Here is a 17,311-nt window from a genome sequence, read left to right as displayed (position 1 = left end):
ATCACCTGATTCTTCTTTTCCCCATCTTTTTTTTTTTTTTTAAAGGTTTTATTTATTTATTTGTCCTAGAGAGAGAAGCGAGAGTGAGCACAGGCAGACAGAGTGGCAGGCAGAGGCAGAGGGGGAAGCAGGCTCGCTGCCAAGCAAGGAGCCCGATGTGGGACTCCATCCCAGGACGCTGGGATCATGACCTGAGCCGAAGGCAGCCGCTTAACCAACTGAGCCACCCAGGCGTCCCTTTTCCCCATCTTTTTACGCACACACGTACACACTCACCTTCACCAATAATCTCCCGTCTCCCGCGTCACTCGTCCATCTGCATTGAGCCCTGACATTGCAAACACTTTTACAAAAACTGGTTTTTAAAAATCGACCCTTACGGTTTTGCCCTGACTTTTATAGTAAATGCGCTGACTATACAAAATAAGCCATTTGCTCTAAGAACCCACATTAGACGTCCGCCACCAAAAGGTTTGGTTTTGCTGGTTACATATGTCCATGATTTGGGGTTTATTTTTCTCTCTTTCTTTTCCTTTTTTTTCTTGAACCTCCCTCTAATCCCCTTGACTTGTGGAAAAAACCTAAGACCGAGCTGATCTTTGATAATCTATAGGAAGTTGGGAATCGGTTGCCTCCTGCTTTCTGAGTCACAAGTGTATTTTCTGTGACACTCCCAAAATAGTTCTGGGAAAGAAGAAAACAAGGCTTACTCAGAAACCCAACACATAAGATAAGAAAGACCAACGAATATTCTTCAAACAAGCAACTGCAGGGCTCAGATTTTAAACATTCTAAGCAAATGTGCAACTGAGTCTTCCGTTTGTTTTTCGAAATCCACTCCTCATGCCTGTTGTTAATGGTGCTGAAGGCTGTGGAATGAAGCAGCCCCTTCCCTTTGGAGTTTGAGATGTTGTTTTTGCACAGCTGGGACTGTGAAAAGCAGAAGCTGAATGACAGGAAGGGACAGATGTGGCTCCTGAGTATAGACCCAGATAAACGGAGGCGACAAATCAAGCCTGGCTGCCTTCAAACTGAATTCTCTTGTTTACTTCTGGAATATTTCTACACTGATTTGTCATCTTTACTTGTGTTCATTGGTACCTCTTATTTGTTTCCTAGAGAGTCATGAAACCCACTTCCTAGGTGAACAAGAAAGTTTCCCACTGTTTCAAGAGTGGCTCAAAGGCAGATTTGCAGAGAAAGACGTGCATGTCAAAGTGAAGAAGAGCCTGGCAGGGCATGGAAGATCCTTGATTCACCTTTCCAGACCCTCCCAGATAACAGAAATACGTGGCCGGTGTTGTCATTGATGAGCCAATGAAATAAGGTGTTCTGGGATATAAATCTAGAAGGATTCCCAAGCCACAGTGGGCACTCGGCGCCTTACAGCTGTTTGCTCTCGTCTTTGTTATTCCAGAGCTCTGCCGAGGAGTGTGGGGCGGTCAGGATCATCCAAATGGCTCGCACCTCAGGACCTGCCCGTGTCTGATACGGGCCCTTAAACAAACCGTGAACCAACGTCTGTTCGTTGCACATCTGCAGTCCAGCTCCAGTTGCTCTGGTGGTTATGCTCAGGCCCAGGGAGTCCTTGGAGACTGTGTGCACTGGGACATGTGTACTTCGTGGAACTGAAAGTAGGGCAGCCCTCCCTCCACAGCAGCACGAGCTCTGCTCCGACAGAAGCTGGAAACTCTGTGAAGAGGCTACACACAGTCGCAAACAGCCGCCACCTCTGACCCGTTTTGCCTGGCCCGCTGCTCTCCTCTCGCCCTCAAGGCCGGGAGCCAGTGGAGAAATGCTGAGTCCCTCATTTGATGCGCACAGGTTATGGGCAAGGCAGGCATTATCAAGGCCCGACTGACACTCAAGATACGGCTGTTTTCCATTCGGTTTTTTTGTTAAGCGAATAAAATAGAGATAAAGATGTCCTAGTGATTCTAAACAGTATGCCCTAGTAACAAAGTTTTCACGTGTGTTCATGAGTCTGAGAAGCTGCTTCCCAGGTTATGTCCTTGACTAACCTGAGTGTCCCTGAGACAACCAAAGAAAGTGATGTTCAGGTCTTGTGAGTTGGCTCACCTTTGCCCTCTCTACCTTCACAGCTATTTCTTCTAGAAGAAATGAGAGAGAGAAAGTACGATGGGTACGCGCGTGTGATACAGAAATCATGGAGGAAATTTGTGGCCCGGAAGAAATACGTCCAAATGAGAGAAGAAGGTATTTTAGTCGTTTGTGGGTTGGTTTTGTTTTTTTGTTTTTTGTTTTTTTCCATGTGTTTAGCAAATCTCAAGAATAATTTTGAGCTTAGATGAAGTTATAGGTTCACTTTACTCTGCGTATAATGTCATGCGTTAAAAATCTTGTGTTCGTGTGGAATTTCTCTGTGTTTTTCCACACAATTTTCCTCCTCTTTCCAGAGGACTGACCCTCCCATCTTCTCTGTCCTTTCGGTTATTACAGCCTCAGACCTCCTGTTGAACAAGAAGGAGAGAAGGAGAAACAGTATTAACAGGAACTTCATCGGGGATTACATCGGGATGGACGACCACCCAGAACTCCAGCAGTTTGTGGGGAAGAGGGAGAAGATTGATTTTGCAGACACAGTGACCAAGTACGACAGGAGGTTCAAGGTATGCACTGACCGCAGGCCAGCATGGGGAAAGTTGCCACTGTGACACGTCTGTCCACCTCCCTAAATCACCTCTCCTTACAGGGTGTCAAGCGAGACTTGCTTCTTACTCCAAAGTGCTTGTACTTAATTGGACGAGAGAAGGTCAAACAGGGCCCAGACAAAGGCCTGGTGAAGGAAGTGCTGAAGCGGAGAATCGAGATGGAGAGGATCTTGTCCGTGTCCCTCAGGTGAGTGGCAAGTGTCGGAGGCACAGGGCTGCCTAACCCTCCTCATCACCGCCATCTGCAGTCACAGCTGGGAGAAAGGCCTGGCCAGGTCCCCCAGTTGTGAAAATCGTGGTGAAAAGAACCGAGTGTCCTATTTTTCCCTGAGAAGACTGGACCTTCAAAGGTCTCAAGAATGAGATTCCAAGAAGTGGCCTTCTGGTCAGCTCCACTAATCAAGCGGTACGCAGATCTCTTGTTTTCCTCAAATGTGAGAGAAAAACCTGATATTCAAAACTGAGTATAACTCTTCTGACTAAAGTGGGGCCAAGGGACCAGAGGCCTATTCCCAAGCCCACCTCACCCATGTTGGAGACCTGACCCACTTCACACCAAAGGCCCAAGCAGAGGTGGCCGTCCACTCATCAGTATGACTTTTTAGTTGGTTGTGACCATGGGTTGCTCTGGGAGGGAAGTGTCTTTGGACTCATGAAGATCCTTTTTGCCTGTTTGTGCATGGAGAGAGTACAAATGGTCTCCACCATCTGTAGCCTCGGAGTCCTTGCCAAATGCTCCCTTGAGCCCCAGGTTCACAGGCAGAGCCTCTGGCTCTTCCTGTCAGCACTCGAGCTTTCTTTTGACAGAGGGGGCTTGTGTGTGTGAGGAGACTTCTCTAAATCCTCCCAGGCTCAGATCTCCCAGACTAAGGTCCGTCTGATGAGAGGAAATCCTCCCAGCCCACAGAAGGCTGAGAAGAGAGGAAGAAAACCTCCTTTGGGCTCAGTAGTTTCCCCCTTGAGTTGTGTCCCTGGAACCTCTGAGGAGATTATTGCTTCTGTCAGGGAAAGGTGTGGGCACCATTGCACTGAACGTGGTGATGTTCTGGTTGCTTATGAACACGTCCTCTGGAATTGGGACACCTCTTGACCCTTATTCCACACGGAAGACAAAACTACCCCTCTCGGGGAAAAAGTCCGGGTTTTGTGTGCTCAGGCTTCCAACCTACCAGGCTGGAAATCCTGGCTCCAGTGTATAATCCAAAACAGATTTCAGATTGTGTCCATTCTTGCCTGAGTCACTGGTTTCTGATTCTCTCTGTTCCCGACTCTCCTGATAAAGGAAAAGCTGGGTGGTGCGTGAGATTAAATGTTTAAAACCTTTTAGTTGAGAATGGGATGAAACTTCTAAGCAGACGAATCCATCCACCGCCTTTCTGTAGCGCCCCGTCAGGTGGGCCTCGGTGCCCTAGGTGTCAAGGAAGAGCTCTAGGTGCCGTCCTGTCTCTCAGAAGGTCTTCCTGAGCATTCAGCTCACCAGCTGGTGGGTCACAGCCTGAGCTGGCCACACTTCCTGGCTAGCTGGGCTCTGAGGCCTCCCTTGTTGTTCCAAGGAACCCAACTGGAAGCTTCTTGTTTCCTTGCATAGGGACCGTGCCTACACCTGGGCAGACGGGGTCAGCCGAAACGTGCTGCGCGCTCCTGACAGGAGCTATGGCTGAACACCAGGGGATCTTAGCTCCAGGGCATATGTGCTCGTTACTCTGAGAGGGATTATTACTCTTCCTGTTATTATTGCCCAGGCCTGTCTTTAGCCTTCAGACCACTCAGGCGGTGCTTGATCATAAGTAATCATATGTCTACGTTTGTATCAGCCACTTTGACACTATCTTTTTTGTCTAGTCCTTGAGATTTATCAAGGTGTGTGGGATCTCCCCCACTCAGGTTTTTTCCTTTCTTCTTATCTTCTCTCACAGCCTCTGGAGATCGTGGCTCATGGTAAAGCCACCTTCCTCTGCCTCCTCTTGAGTATTCGTGGTCTAGACCTTTGCTCCTTATGGCCTTTCCTGATTAGAGGATATAATAAAATGAGGTACTCAGCCTAAAAGTAGTTCTGGCTCTCCGGAAAGAAAAGAGTCTGAGTCATTGTAACTTGTGATCTGTGCATGTTACAGTTACTGAACCTCACACTCACCAAATTTAACTGTTCCCTCATTTCCTTCATCCACTGGGTTAGGCCAGTCATCTAAACCAAATGAGGAATGTAACCAGATGTGCAGAATCAAACCCAGAGGCGGAATTGATTGTGGTACCAGACCACCAAACGTGTGTGTGCATGCGTGCACGTGCTCAAAATATTTCAGTACTGGTACAGAAAAGGATTTTAACAGTTTTAATTCAGCAAAAAAGTTGCATCATGTGTACGTTAGCTGAAGGCAGGCTTAGTGCTTGACTGCTGGCTGGAATGATCGCCCAGTGGCTTCTTCTAATGAGGACCATCGAGGGGCCCAGAAGCTCGGTCTTCTGGACCACTTCTACCTCTTATGACCCCTGTGAAAGCAGAATGGGCTCGCAGCTCCCAATCCAACCAACCAGCCATGCCAGAACAACCAAGTGACAGTTTGGGAAATGAGAGCATGACTATTTAATACTAAGGGTTTAGTGTTGATTTCTTGAGGTGTGATCATGGCATGGTGGTTATTTTTGTCTAAGGAGGCTTTGTCTGGGCTGCCTGGGGGCTCAGTCGGTAGAGCATACAACTCTTGATCTCAGGGTTGTGAGTTCGAGCCCCACATTGGGTGTAGAGACTACTTAAAAATAAAACCTTAAAACTGAAAATACTAAAAAGGCATTGCCTTTTTTTTGATATACAGTGAAACATTTAAGGATAAAATATAATATTTACATTTTGCTCTTATGTTACCTAGTTTGTGCATGGAAGTAGGGGTAATGGGTGTTTAGACAAATGTGGATTGATAATTGAAACCTCTAACATATGGAGGTTCATTCTGCTGTTCTACTTTTTAAAAATATTGGGGGGCGCCTGGGTGGCTCAGTGGGTTAAAGCCTCTGCCTTCAGCTCAGGTCCTGATCTGGGTCCTGGGATCAAGCCCCACATCGGGCTCTCTGCTCAGCAGGGAGCCTACTTCCCTCTCTCTCTCTCTGCCTGCCTCTCTGCCTGCTTGTGATCTCTCTCTGTCAAATAAGTAAAATCTTAAAAAATTGGAAGTTTTCCATAATAAGTGTTTTCTAATCCTCTGGTGACAGATTTTTTACCTTTTACAAGTAGACTGAACTATATCTAATCAAGTTATCACTGAAAATTTTTTTTAAAGATTTTATTTATTTATTTGATAGAGATCACAAGTAGGCGGAGAGGCAGGCAGAGAGAGAGGAGGAAGCAGGCTCCCCGCTGAGCAGAGAGCCCGATGTGGGGCTCAATCCCAGGACCCTGAGATCATGACCTGAGCTGAAGGCACAGGCTTCAACCCACTGAGCCACCCAGGCGCCCCATCATTGAAATTTTTTTTTAAAAGATTTTATTTATTTATTTGACAGACAGAGATCACAAGTAGGCAGAGAGGCAGACAGAGAGAGAGGAGGAAGCAGGCTCCCTGCTGAGCAGAGCGCCCGATGTGGGGCTCGATCCCAGGACCCTGGGATCATGACCTGAGCCGAAGGCAGAGGCTTTAACCCACTGAGCCACCCAGGCGCCCCGCATCATTGAAATTTTTAAAAAAAACTTTTAGTTAAAGAAAATATAGGATAGGCGCAATAGCTCAGGGAAAGATGAAGACTACCGTTTCTCAAAGAGACTCCAGGATAATTTGAAAAGGAAAAAATCCTGTCTCAATGAAACTTCAAACACTGCCTGCATTTCTGCCTTCATGGGAGAGCTGGTAAGAATATTGGGATGGTGCTGCCTGGGTGGCTCAGTCATTAAGCATCTGCCTTTGGCTCAGGTCATGATCCCAGGGTCCTGGGATCGAACCCCACATCAGGCTCCCTGCTCAACAGAGAGACTGCTTCTCCCTCTGCCTGCCACTCCCTCTGCTTATTCTCTCTCTCTCAGACAAATAAATAAATAAAATCTTTTAAAAATTAAAAAGGAAATCAGGGATGGCACAGCAACATGTAGTTGAGACACTGCTTTCTGGGGCTCGGGGTGTCTGCTCATGAAGGCTGATGACTGTCAGTTTTTGAAGGATCCTTCAGGAGCCGCTTCTTGACCACATGCTGAGCTGGCTTCCCTCTTACTGAGAAACTCAGTTTGTTGGAACAATGGCCCCAGGTGTACAAACCTGTGTTCTTTGCTCTCACATTGTAGGTGATGAGATAGGTACCCTCATGTCTCCTACTCGGGGTTCTGTCCGGTGAGGCTTCTAATGGTCCTTGTCATTCCAGTAGCGGACCGCCAGAGGCCCGAGACCCCAAAATACGAGGCTGCCTGTCTGGGTCAGTAGATTTTCCAACACTTACATGCAATGGGAAAAGCAACCTGCAAGAGAACCTCGGGCAGACGTCCGCTTGGTCACAGGATTCTTGCCCAGGATGCTTCCCTGCCTCATTGCCTAAACTTGGCAACAAGAGCAGTCTGCTTCACTGCTACTCAGCTGACCTGAACATTCCTGCAATCTTGACTTGATGTCACCTTTGATCTTTGGGAACCTGCACGCTGTCAACATTTTTGGACTGACCGCTTACCTTCTGTCCAGCTCTGGGTTCGAAGGTGAATGAGAACACAGTCACTGTCTCAAGGAGCTCCCGGTCATTCTGGAAGTGGGAGCAGGCATCTGAGTAACCAGGACACTCCTGGGATACGAAAGGCAGAAACGAACCTTCTCACCCCCTTCCCTGGGGCGCCTGTGTTGTGGCCTGACACAGTGTGTATCTACAATCTCAGAGAAATCAAGTGGGACCCAGGCTGGTGCCATTGGTTTCTCTGAATGGTAGAATTCTGGGTAAGGTTTATTTTCTTCTTTAACCACCTCTGTACTGTCCCGTTTGCTAAAAGAAACATATTTCATAATTAGGAAGAAAATGGTATAAAGATTTAAGTCAAGGCAGGGCTGGCCTAGGAAATTGCATTTTCAGCTTAAGGAGGAAAAAAAAAAAAAAACCCAACTCCTTTAAGACTTTACTCAGTGTTTTGTAACTAATGTTTTTGTGAAAAAGATAGTGAAGAGTGAAACAAGATTTTCTAATGTAGTCAGCAGTACAAAAATAAGCCGCAAAGATGAGGGGATAAAAATGGAGTAGAGTGCCAAACCAGGGACTAGTAAAGGAACTTTCAACACGGGGTACTACATCAAACATCTGTAAGAAATTGTAGCTCGAGCATATGAATAAGACAGGGGTGAGATCCAAAGATAAGTCTGAGTTTTTAGAACAAATAAATGTAAAAGCTTTGTTTTCAGACCCTGGAGTGAAGGCTGAGGAGAGGCAAATGAGCTGAAACTCTGGCCTGGCCGAGGACGGTACACAGACTCCCATGCCTGGGTCACCGGAGGGAGGGGATTTTGAATTTGACAGTTGAAGTCAAACTGTCCAAACACTTTCTTATTTCCAGACTCCTGGTGCTAATTGACCCTGAAGTTTTGGCCTGCTTGCTTTTTTTTTTTCTTTATGGTCATGAAACTCCTAATCTGAATACATTGAACCAGTCAAGGTTGCTTGCGCTGGGTTCACTTAGCCGTATTGAATAAGCACTGCCCAACCCAAAGTACAGCCCGGCAAACAGACACATCCAGACAGGCATCCAGGAGCGCCCTGCATCGAGCAACTGAAACAGGAGTTTGGTTCCTCAGCCCACACCGAAAGGTGGGGCTTGTGGTTTTACTCTCTCCCTATTGCATGCACTCCCTTCCTCATGCAATAGTCTTACCCCTGGGCCAGGATGCGGGGATGCTTGGATTTTATTTCATTCATTCCAAATGACTTCTAGGTCAGTATCTATGTTTGGAGGTCTGAAGTGCTATATTTGAAGTGATTAAGTCAATTCCAGAGTTTTCCCCTACCGGGTAGGGGACCCGCAGGAATGGTGGCTACACCCTCTGAGGCGCATTCTCCCAGACTTTAAAGATTCCATTTCCTAGTTGGGAAAAGTTTATGAACAAGGAGGTATAGTCAAGATTGTGAGCTGTCCTGCAAGACCTAGTCTTTCCATGTGAGGAGCAGACAGCTGACCCGAAGACTGCATTTCCCAGGCTTCCTTACAAGCTAAGGGTAACCATGTGACATAGTGCTGGCCAGTGGGGTGTGAGCAGAAGTGACTTGTACAACTTCCTAGTTGTATCTGGGAAAGGAAGGTGTAGATGCCTGGCTCCCAGTTGCTGTAGCACAGTCACGTTGGCCCTGAATTGCTTTTGCACCTGCTGTTAAATAACAAGAGATAAAAACACAGTTTCCTCTGTCTGCCCAAAGAAGACCTCCCTGACCCACCCCAGCCTTGTCATATTCATGGGACTGAACAGAGAGACCACAGGAGTTTCAGTTTGAATGGATCAGAGTCTACGTGGAAGAAGAATCCTTCATCTCCAAGCTTCTCCACATCCTTGTCCACCATACTTGCCTTCCTGTCTGCCTTTGTGACAGCACGGTCATCTACTGGTGCCCTGGTACCGGGGGCCTCGTGAGCAGGCACAGCTCCTTGTGATACAGCCCCGCTCTGGTTATTAAAAAGAAAAAAAAACATGTTGGCATTTCCTGCACTTGGGGGAATTAAAGCTCACTGAAGCAGGTTTACTTTGTTTTTCATACCTGGAAAAACACCATCCCTGGGGCGCCTGGGTGGCTCAGTGGGTTAAAACCTCTGCCTTCGGCTCAGGTCATGATCCGCAGGGAGCCTGTTTCTTCCTCTTTCTCTCTGCCTACTTGTGATCTCTGTCTGTCAAATAAATAAATAAAATCTTTAAAAAAAAAAAAAAAAAAAAAAACCCACCATCCCTAATGAAATGTTCCTCAGAGGGTTATCTTGGATATTTGACGGTGGTACTTGGAGGTCGTTGTAAGCATGTGTATTATGAAACCTTAGGGGCTGGTGGCCTCCTTCAACTGAATTATACATCTAATAGCCAGGGAATTAGAAGTCTCGATTATATGCATGTTGTCATTTCTGCAAAGTCTAGCTGGGCCTTTACATGGTGTCTAATCAGCCACCTCTACCACAAAGCATTTTCCCTGGGACTGGGTTTGCCTGAGCCTCTTCCATTCCTCCTTCAGCTCCTTACGGGCCCTCCCTCCCGGCCCGAGTGTGCCCCCCAGGCCCACCCTATCCACACATGCAGTTCCCCCAGCGGCTTTGCTTGCCGTTGGGCCACCTGCCTTGCCCATCTCTGTAGTTTGGTGTTTGTGCGGTCGGTGGCTGGTGGAACGCCGTTTACGCAGAGCCTGAACACCCAAAGACTTCCTAGTAAGTGCCTGCAAAGCCCGGGACACCAGTTTCCCTGTTGATAAACTGAGCTACCATGCTTCAAGTTAGGATTTATTATCATAGCTACAACCAGATTGTAAATTCTACTAACTGGGCACATCTGTGGGACTGTTCATTTTCAGCCACATTCAGTTTGTAAGTTTGGATTTTTACAATCTTAAGAACACAGAAGTTGAATCTGAAAGTGGGTTCTTTTTTTTTTTTTTAATACAGACTAAGATGCCCTTAAATTACTGCTCTTAAAATCATGTGAGAGATTTATTTTGATTATGCTTTTGATGGGTTATGAACTTACTTTGGAAGCAGATTTCAGCAATTATGTAATTCATTATAGTGTTTTGTTTTAGAAATTTCACTTATGGCAAGACTGTAGAAACCTAGTGCTATCTTACAGGGGGTTAAAAAAGGAAGTAAACAGAAGCACAACCCTCATTAAGTCTTTCCAATGTCTTCTCAGTACTATGCAGGATGACATTTTCATTCTTCATGAGCAAGAGTATGACAGTTTGCTTGAGTCCGTCTTCAAAACTGAATTCTTGAGCCTCTTAGCAAAGCGTTACGAGGAAAAAACCCAGAAGCAACTACCTCTGAAATTTAGCAATACGTAAGTGGCGACCTGGGGCCCAAACTTCTGAGTAAAGCTTGATTTCCCCACCGGGGTCCAGGCTGAGAGGAGGGGAGGCGTGTGGGGGTGGAGCAGGGCTCTGACCGGCTGCTGTGCCTCCACTTCCCCAGCCGGTCCCGGAGTCTGCTGGACAGTCCCCATGGGTCTGCGTTTCTGTGAAGTGATACGGACAGCTACTTAAAATGAGGATTTTCTTGTCATATGGCATAAGAAAATACCAGTGAAAAGAGCAGACTGTGGATTGTGTCATGCAGGCATATAGGCAGTGTGAAAAAATAAAAACTGGGTAGTTTTGGAGTTGTGAGTAAACTTCCCTTCAATTTGGATTTCAGTTGCTAGTGTGGAAGGGAATTTAATTAAATAATAACCCCTTTCTGTGCCAGGAAGATGTGGGCTCTCTTGTGTCTGGCATCTCTCAGTTCTCCCCGAGCACAACCGAGGGAAATCGCAGAGGCACAGCGACACATCGTAGTAGGTGTGGCCTGGAAAGCGTCCCCTTCCTACTGTCCCCTGGGCAGGCGCACCTGAGTTCACCTGGAGTGACACTGGTACCTGTAATGGGCTGCCTCCCTCACCAGCCAGTTTCTCACAGGCGCTGGGCCCTGCATTCTCCTGCCTCTGGGGTCGGTGGCTCACCGTGCCGCTGTGCCAAACCCATGGATGTTATCCCCCTCTGATGGCCCCAGGTGGGCTGCCGTCCTCTGGGCCAGCCTCGTTCTACCAGACGCTTGCCCAACAGCAGAAGTCCACGCTGGGGTCCGCGAGCTCCATTTTTCTCACTGTTGTGTTCCTGCCCGTTACCCACAAATGTCCTTGTCGCAGGCTTGAACTCAAGTTGAAAAAGGAGAACTGGGGTCCCTGGAGTGCAGGGGGCTCCCGGCAAGTGCAGTTCCACCAAGGCTTCGGTGACCTGGCCATCCTCAAGCCCAGTAACAAAGTGCTGCAGGTCAGCATCGGACCGGGGCTGCCCAAGAACTCCCGTAAGTGTCCCCGGGCACCCCCCACCTCGGCCTCCCTCCCCCTGCTTGGCACCAGACTCGAGTCTCTCCCAGTGCTCACGGTGGGTGCACACATCTGCGGGCCAGACCACCACGGGACCCGCCCCCCTGCCCCCTGCCCCCGGACCTGACACCCAGCTCCTTCCTTCGGTGTTGTTGATGCCTTGTCAGTTCCTGCTCTTCTCGTTTCCTCAGCCCTTCTCTCTACAAGGAATTCCCTCTGCACCCCTCTTCCAGCTGGATTAATCCTACCTTCCTTTGTGTCCTTCCTGAGACCTTATTTATTGGTTTCCTTTGCAATATGCACGTCCCCGCAGAGATGTCCTCTGCCCCGCCCCCCGGGGGGACCCCCTCCCCTGTGCCCCCATGTAGCTGCAGCTTGTTTTCTAGCTCCTCATGTCTGCGTCAAGGGGACGAGTGTGCTTCCACCCTTCGTGGTGTCCGTGCCATTGGAAGACTAGACTCAAGATCTTGCAGGAAAGGCTCTTGACCCAAGCAGAGGTGGAGTGAGTGCTGAAAAGCGCTGCACTCTGGGGCCCGTGACCCGCAGCACTCTCACGTTCAGCCTCTGTGCTGTGTTCGGAACATGAGTGTGAACCTGAAAATGACCCCTCTTTCTCTCTTTTAAGATTTTTATTTGTTTGAGAGAGAATGAGAGAGAGAGCATGCATGAGAGGAGGGAGGGTCAAAGGGAGAAGCAGACTCCCTACTCAGCAGGGAGCCGGAGGCGGGACTCGATGCTGACACTCCAAGATCCTGACCGGAGCTGAAGGCCATCGTCCAACCAACTGAGCCATCCAGGCGCCCCCTCCCGGCTCCGCTCCTCTTTCTCTTTTGAAAGCCTACAAAGTTAGAAACACTGTTACACGGTTGTGAATATCTCTTTGTAAAGGCATGGTCTCTAACATTTCAAAACCATTGTTCCGTGGACATACCTTCCGGCCCAAGAGCTCCCAAGACAGTCTCTCCTTCAAACATCCCTCCTCCACTCCCACCTCCTGCAGATCCCGCCGGAGCCCGGATTCCACACTTCACTGGAGGTTCCCATAAGCAAACCACTAGCAGAAGCCATAAAACCAACTGGCGGTGCTGATTTTGACTTTGGCTCGCTTCTTTATTTCAGGTCCCACCAGAAGGAACACCACTCAAAACAGAAGTTACTCTGGTGGGACGCACAATGCCAACAACCCGATGAGAGCTGCCCCTCCCCCTCCAGGTAAGCCGCGCGTGCGCCGTAGAACAGGCCAGCTAATTGGGACCCCTAACTTGGACAACGTATTTGGGAAAGAAACCCAGAAGCAAGTAAATGCGCACGTATCAGCGGGTCGTGAGCCATTTCAGTACCAACACAATGGCCCTGCTTGTGACCCCGACATGCAGGAGAAGTATGAGCTCGAGAGGCTGGAGTCAACGATCTGGATTTCATTACCCAGCAGCCATTACTCCCTGAGGAAAGGCTTCTTACATCAGTAAGAGAAAAAGGAGTTCCTTGTCCATGGCAAGCAGAATGTTGTCAGCTTTTCAGTCATAGGATGGGGCCTTTCTGGGGCTGGGAGCCCGTCAGCTGTGACCATGACACCACTACTGAGTTCCAGCAGAGTATCACAAGGATATTTCGCAACTAGTTGGTACCTTAATGAATTAAGTAGAAGATTTTTATTTTTGTTCAGATCGGTTCTAGGACAAGTGGTCTAAAAACAAGTAGTATCTAAAAGAATTACAAAATGGACACAAAACATTTTTTTAGGTCTTACGTTTCCTGTTTCTCATCTTTTATGATAAAACTACAGCATGCAGGTCAATAAAATCCAAACCTGAGTAAATGCAAGATTTCTTGCCTATAAAAACCCATATAGCGCTTTAAGAGCGCTCTCAAAATTTCCAAGATACTTTTCCGTCACTCACCAAATTCAGTCAATAGAGAACTGTCCCCAGAATATTTGGTATTCATAAGCTTAGGCGTCTAGGTCTGAAGGGGTCATCTTAGGACCACACTCACATAACTAAATCATCTCACACAGGGAATCCCATTTGTAGCCGTGTCCAGAGGAAGCGGCAAAAACCATTTCTTTTGTCTGCTGCTCCGTAGTCTCCCTGTCGTGTGCTAAAACACGAACACCCGTGCCTAGCAGTAAGAAAGTAGTTCTCATCTTTTCTGGAGTCCCCATGCTGTCTGGCCCGGATCTCTCTCCTCCCCTCTGCCTTCACCCTTGAAGAAAATCCAAGCACAAAAGAACCTAAGAGAACCAGTGTAGGATTATGTTACTACTTATGTGCTAGCTCTCCTCCCCTGGGCAAGATCCTGGCCAGAAGACCTGGAAAGCTCATTCACCTCAGCTAGGTTGGCCAAAATTGCCTTAGACCAAATACCTGACCTTGAGCTCGGCTCCCAACCTCTCTACATGACCACTTCTCCCATCAATAAAATGAGGCCGTTGGACCTGATTCCCTTTTATCAGCCTTTTCTCACACTATTTGTGGTGAAGGAACAAGGTCAGTTGGATTTTTGGGGTTTTTTTTTCCCTCTTTTTTTTTCTTAATTTCTTTGTTTCTCAACCCATTGCAAACCATACTTTCATAAGATAAAATAAAAACTACCCGAAGAATGGAATTTTTAAAACAGTCAAATAGAAGCCCAAATTTCTTACTGGATTCAAATGACATGAAACGTGTCTGCGAAACTGCTGTGAACGTTTCTGAGTGCTTATCCTTAATGTCTGAACTTATTGAGGGCAAGTGGCCCATCCGTGGACCTCTCACTTGGGAGTATCACAGCCATTAGAGCACGCTTCTCTCCTTGACAACCTTGGCAGCAAATAGGGGCTCACCAGGCTCCTTGTTTCCTTGAGGAAGAAAGTGACACACTGACGGGTCACAGATCTTGCTCAAGGTCAACAGAGCCAATGGAGGCAGAGCCAAACTTGACTGGCTAGTGTTTCTTATAAACTAGGGCCACCCCGTCCATACCAAAGAGTTCTTAATTCATTTGGAAGAGGTTTTGTGGTTGGTTCACCAAAATGTGCCTTGGGGAGTCTTGTTCTCCTTCATTCTTGCCTAAATCTGTCAGTGGGAGAGGAGATAAGAGAGAAGAGACCAGATACACAATGGCATGATGATGCCCCTTTCAGCCAGGGCCTGTGGCTTGGAGCCCATCACCATATTCCGTTACTTACCAGATAATGTGAGCTTGACTAGGAACAGGTGTCTGGCTAAGAGAGCTTGCCATGTCTATACTGATGCAAGCAGCGGCCACATTTCCCCTGCCTATGTGGAGTGCTCCCTCTACCTCCCACAGCCGGCTCCTGCAGAGGACACCAAAGGCTGGCCCCTTGAAAATGGATGTCCAGCTGTTGAAAAAGCTGCCAGCCAGCTCTCTTGAATCCTAACGTCATAATTCTTAGATCAATGAATGTGCCTGCCGACACATGGCAAGCTTACCTTTCGTTGCATGTGGGCTTTGACACCCTGAACATCTGGTTTTTCTAATGTCAGGTTCAACAAGCATGTGTGAGTGTCTGCTGAGTTCCAGCCACTGGCTCAGCACCTTACGATGTATTAGCTCGATTCCTCACGATTTATTTGCGGTCATGCCCTCTGTATTTTCAGATGGGAAAACAGAGGGCGAGAGAAGCTAAGTAGCTTACTCTTGGCTAAGAGATGGAAGGAATTTGGGGAGTCTTTTAGCAGAAGATCAGAAATGGACACGTTGTTTCCTCCCCTTCTCCTGTCTTTAGGATACCATCAGAATGGAGTCCTCAAAAACCAGTTTCTGCCACATCCCCATGCTGCTGGCAACCAGAGGTTAAGTCAGAAAAGTCTCTACACCTCCATGGCCCGCCCACCCTTGCCACGACAACAGTCTACCGGCTCAGACCGAGTGTCCCAGACGCCGGAGAGCTTGGATTTCCTGAAGGTCCCAGACCAGGGTGCTGCTGGGTAAGCGTCCCACCTCCCCTGGACGACTCTGGCGACCTCTCTCTCCATCGATCACAACAAGGTCCAGGGATTTCTTTGGGCAGTCTCTGAATGATTCTACAGTTGTTTTCCACCTGCCTGTTGTAATCCGGGAGCCAAGGCCAAGGCCATGGGGCTTTTGGTAGACATTTCTGGAAGTACAGCCAGGTTGATAGCACATAGTTCCTTCTCTGGAGACGGCTTACTGTGAACCTCAGAAGAGGGTCCCCTTCAGCCCTGAGACTCAGTTTCTCTGTTACCTGTCTTGTTGTCTGGCAGAGCTGAGGAATGATGGGGTTTTGATCTCCGTGCAGGCAATGGCATAAGCCCTGCAGCTCAGGGCACCCTGAGAAACCACAGAATGACATCCCAGCCTTCTGTAAGGTATGAATGTTCTTATGCGTACAGATCTTCAGGGCCTCAAAATGAGAGCCTGTCTGCCTTTCTAGAACTGAAAATGAAGACTGGTAAAAAGAAACCCAGGGTTTTTAGCTGGAGGAAGGAAAGACTTCTGGAACTCTATATTGATATCCCAAGGAGTCCTTGGTGTGGAAAGGGGGTTAGACACGTCCTGCAGAGTCGCTGGGCATAAAACAGGCCAACTTTAAGACAAGTCAGTGAGCTCTGCCAAGAGGTCGATTTTGACATCGGTGAACAAAGGAGCATTCTAGAAGCCCAAAGGTGAACTGCCCTGGGCTGTAAGGAGCGCCTTGTCCCTGGAAGTGTTCAGGTACAGGGTAGATGGAAATAACCAGGCAGAAATACTCTAGAGTGATGTTGTCAAACACCAGATCAGGGCGAGCATCTTAGCTCAATCCCTGTTAACCCCTCCAACATTGGACCTCCTGCGTCTGCTCTGTGAGCTCCGTCTTCCTCATCCAGGCCCTGGTGTGCTACCACCAGGATGGCAGGTTGTTGGGAGGACCAGAAAGAACGTCCAAAAATGCCTGGCAGCGTACCAGACATGTAAGGGGCTGCTCGGTCAGCCGTAGCTTGACAACGGTGATGGCGGTGACGGTGATACAACCGTTACCTCATGGTGGTTGAACTTGTGACTTGGAAGGAGTCATCCCATCCCCCATGATCCTCAGTGGTGGAGTAGTTTTCCCCACTGAACCCCAGAATGGGCCTGCTCCAGGCCCCTCTTCCCCTCCCTGGGGCCCGCCTCCATTTTCCATTCTCTCCTTGTCTTTAGGATGATGATGTTTCGCGTCTGGTCAGGAGACATGTGTATGACATAGAGCTGTGCCAGGAGAGAAACAACAGCTCCTCCCATCCCCTCCTAGGCCCCATTACAGCATGTTTTTCCTGCCTTGTCAGCTTCCTTCGAAAAGACCACGAAGCTCTTATGAAAGTAACCACGCTCTCCTGGGGTTCCTTTCCCGCCGGCTAGTCTCACCTCATTTGAGCTCCAGATACGAAAGCAGCTCAGTTTTTTACAGATGGCTGGCCGTAGAGGGTTTGTTGCCCTCTGCTGGGTCTCTCCCCGCCTACTGCCACGCTTGTGTAGACTAGCTGCTCCCCACGGGTTCCAGCGATCATGGCCTACCTGACTGGGGCGTGGTCGAAAGCAGTAGTTCTCAGACTCTAATGTGCACAGAATCACCTGGAGAATTTCCTGGCCCACTTCCAGAGTGTCTGGTTTAGCAGGTCCGGAACGGTACCCAAGAATTCCCATTTCTACCAAGTT

At 48.3% G+C, this 17,311-nt stretch overlaps 1 protein-coding gene across 1 annotated transcript in view; it reads left to right on the top strand.

Moving 5' to 3' along the window:
* Positions 1-17,311, top strand: part of MYO1E (myosin IE) — a 195,724-nt gene that overhangs the window by 165,706 nt on the left and 12,707 nt on the right. Inside the window, exons 20-26 of the mRNA XM_047738442.1 lie at positions 2,103-2,217; positions 2,461-2,630; positions 2,714-2,859; positions 10,502-10,648; positions 11,492-11,649; positions 12,791-12,883; positions 15,402-15,603. Coding sequence (XP_047594398.1) covers positions 2,103-2,217; positions 2,461-2,630; positions 2,714-2,859; positions 10,502-10,648; positions 11,492-11,649; positions 12,791-12,883; positions 15,402-15,603 — 1,031 coding nt within the window. The remainder of the gene's footprint in view (positions 1-2,102; positions 2,218-2,460; positions 2,631-2,713; positions 2,860-10,501; positions 10,649-11,491; positions 11,650-12,790; positions 12,884-15,401; positions 15,604-17,311) is intronic.

This window comes from Lutra lutra, chromosome 7 (genome assembly GCF_902655055.1).
Source record: "Lutra lutra chromosome 7, mLutLut1.2, whole genome shotgun sequence".
In the NCBI taxonomy this organism is placed as follows: domain Eukaryota; kingdom Metazoa; phylum Chordata; class Mammalia; order Carnivora; family Mustelidae; genus Lutra; species Lutra lutra.
The sequence above is the reverse complement of the archived record's forward strand: the minus strand, read 5'-3'. Positions and strand labels throughout refer to the sequence as shown.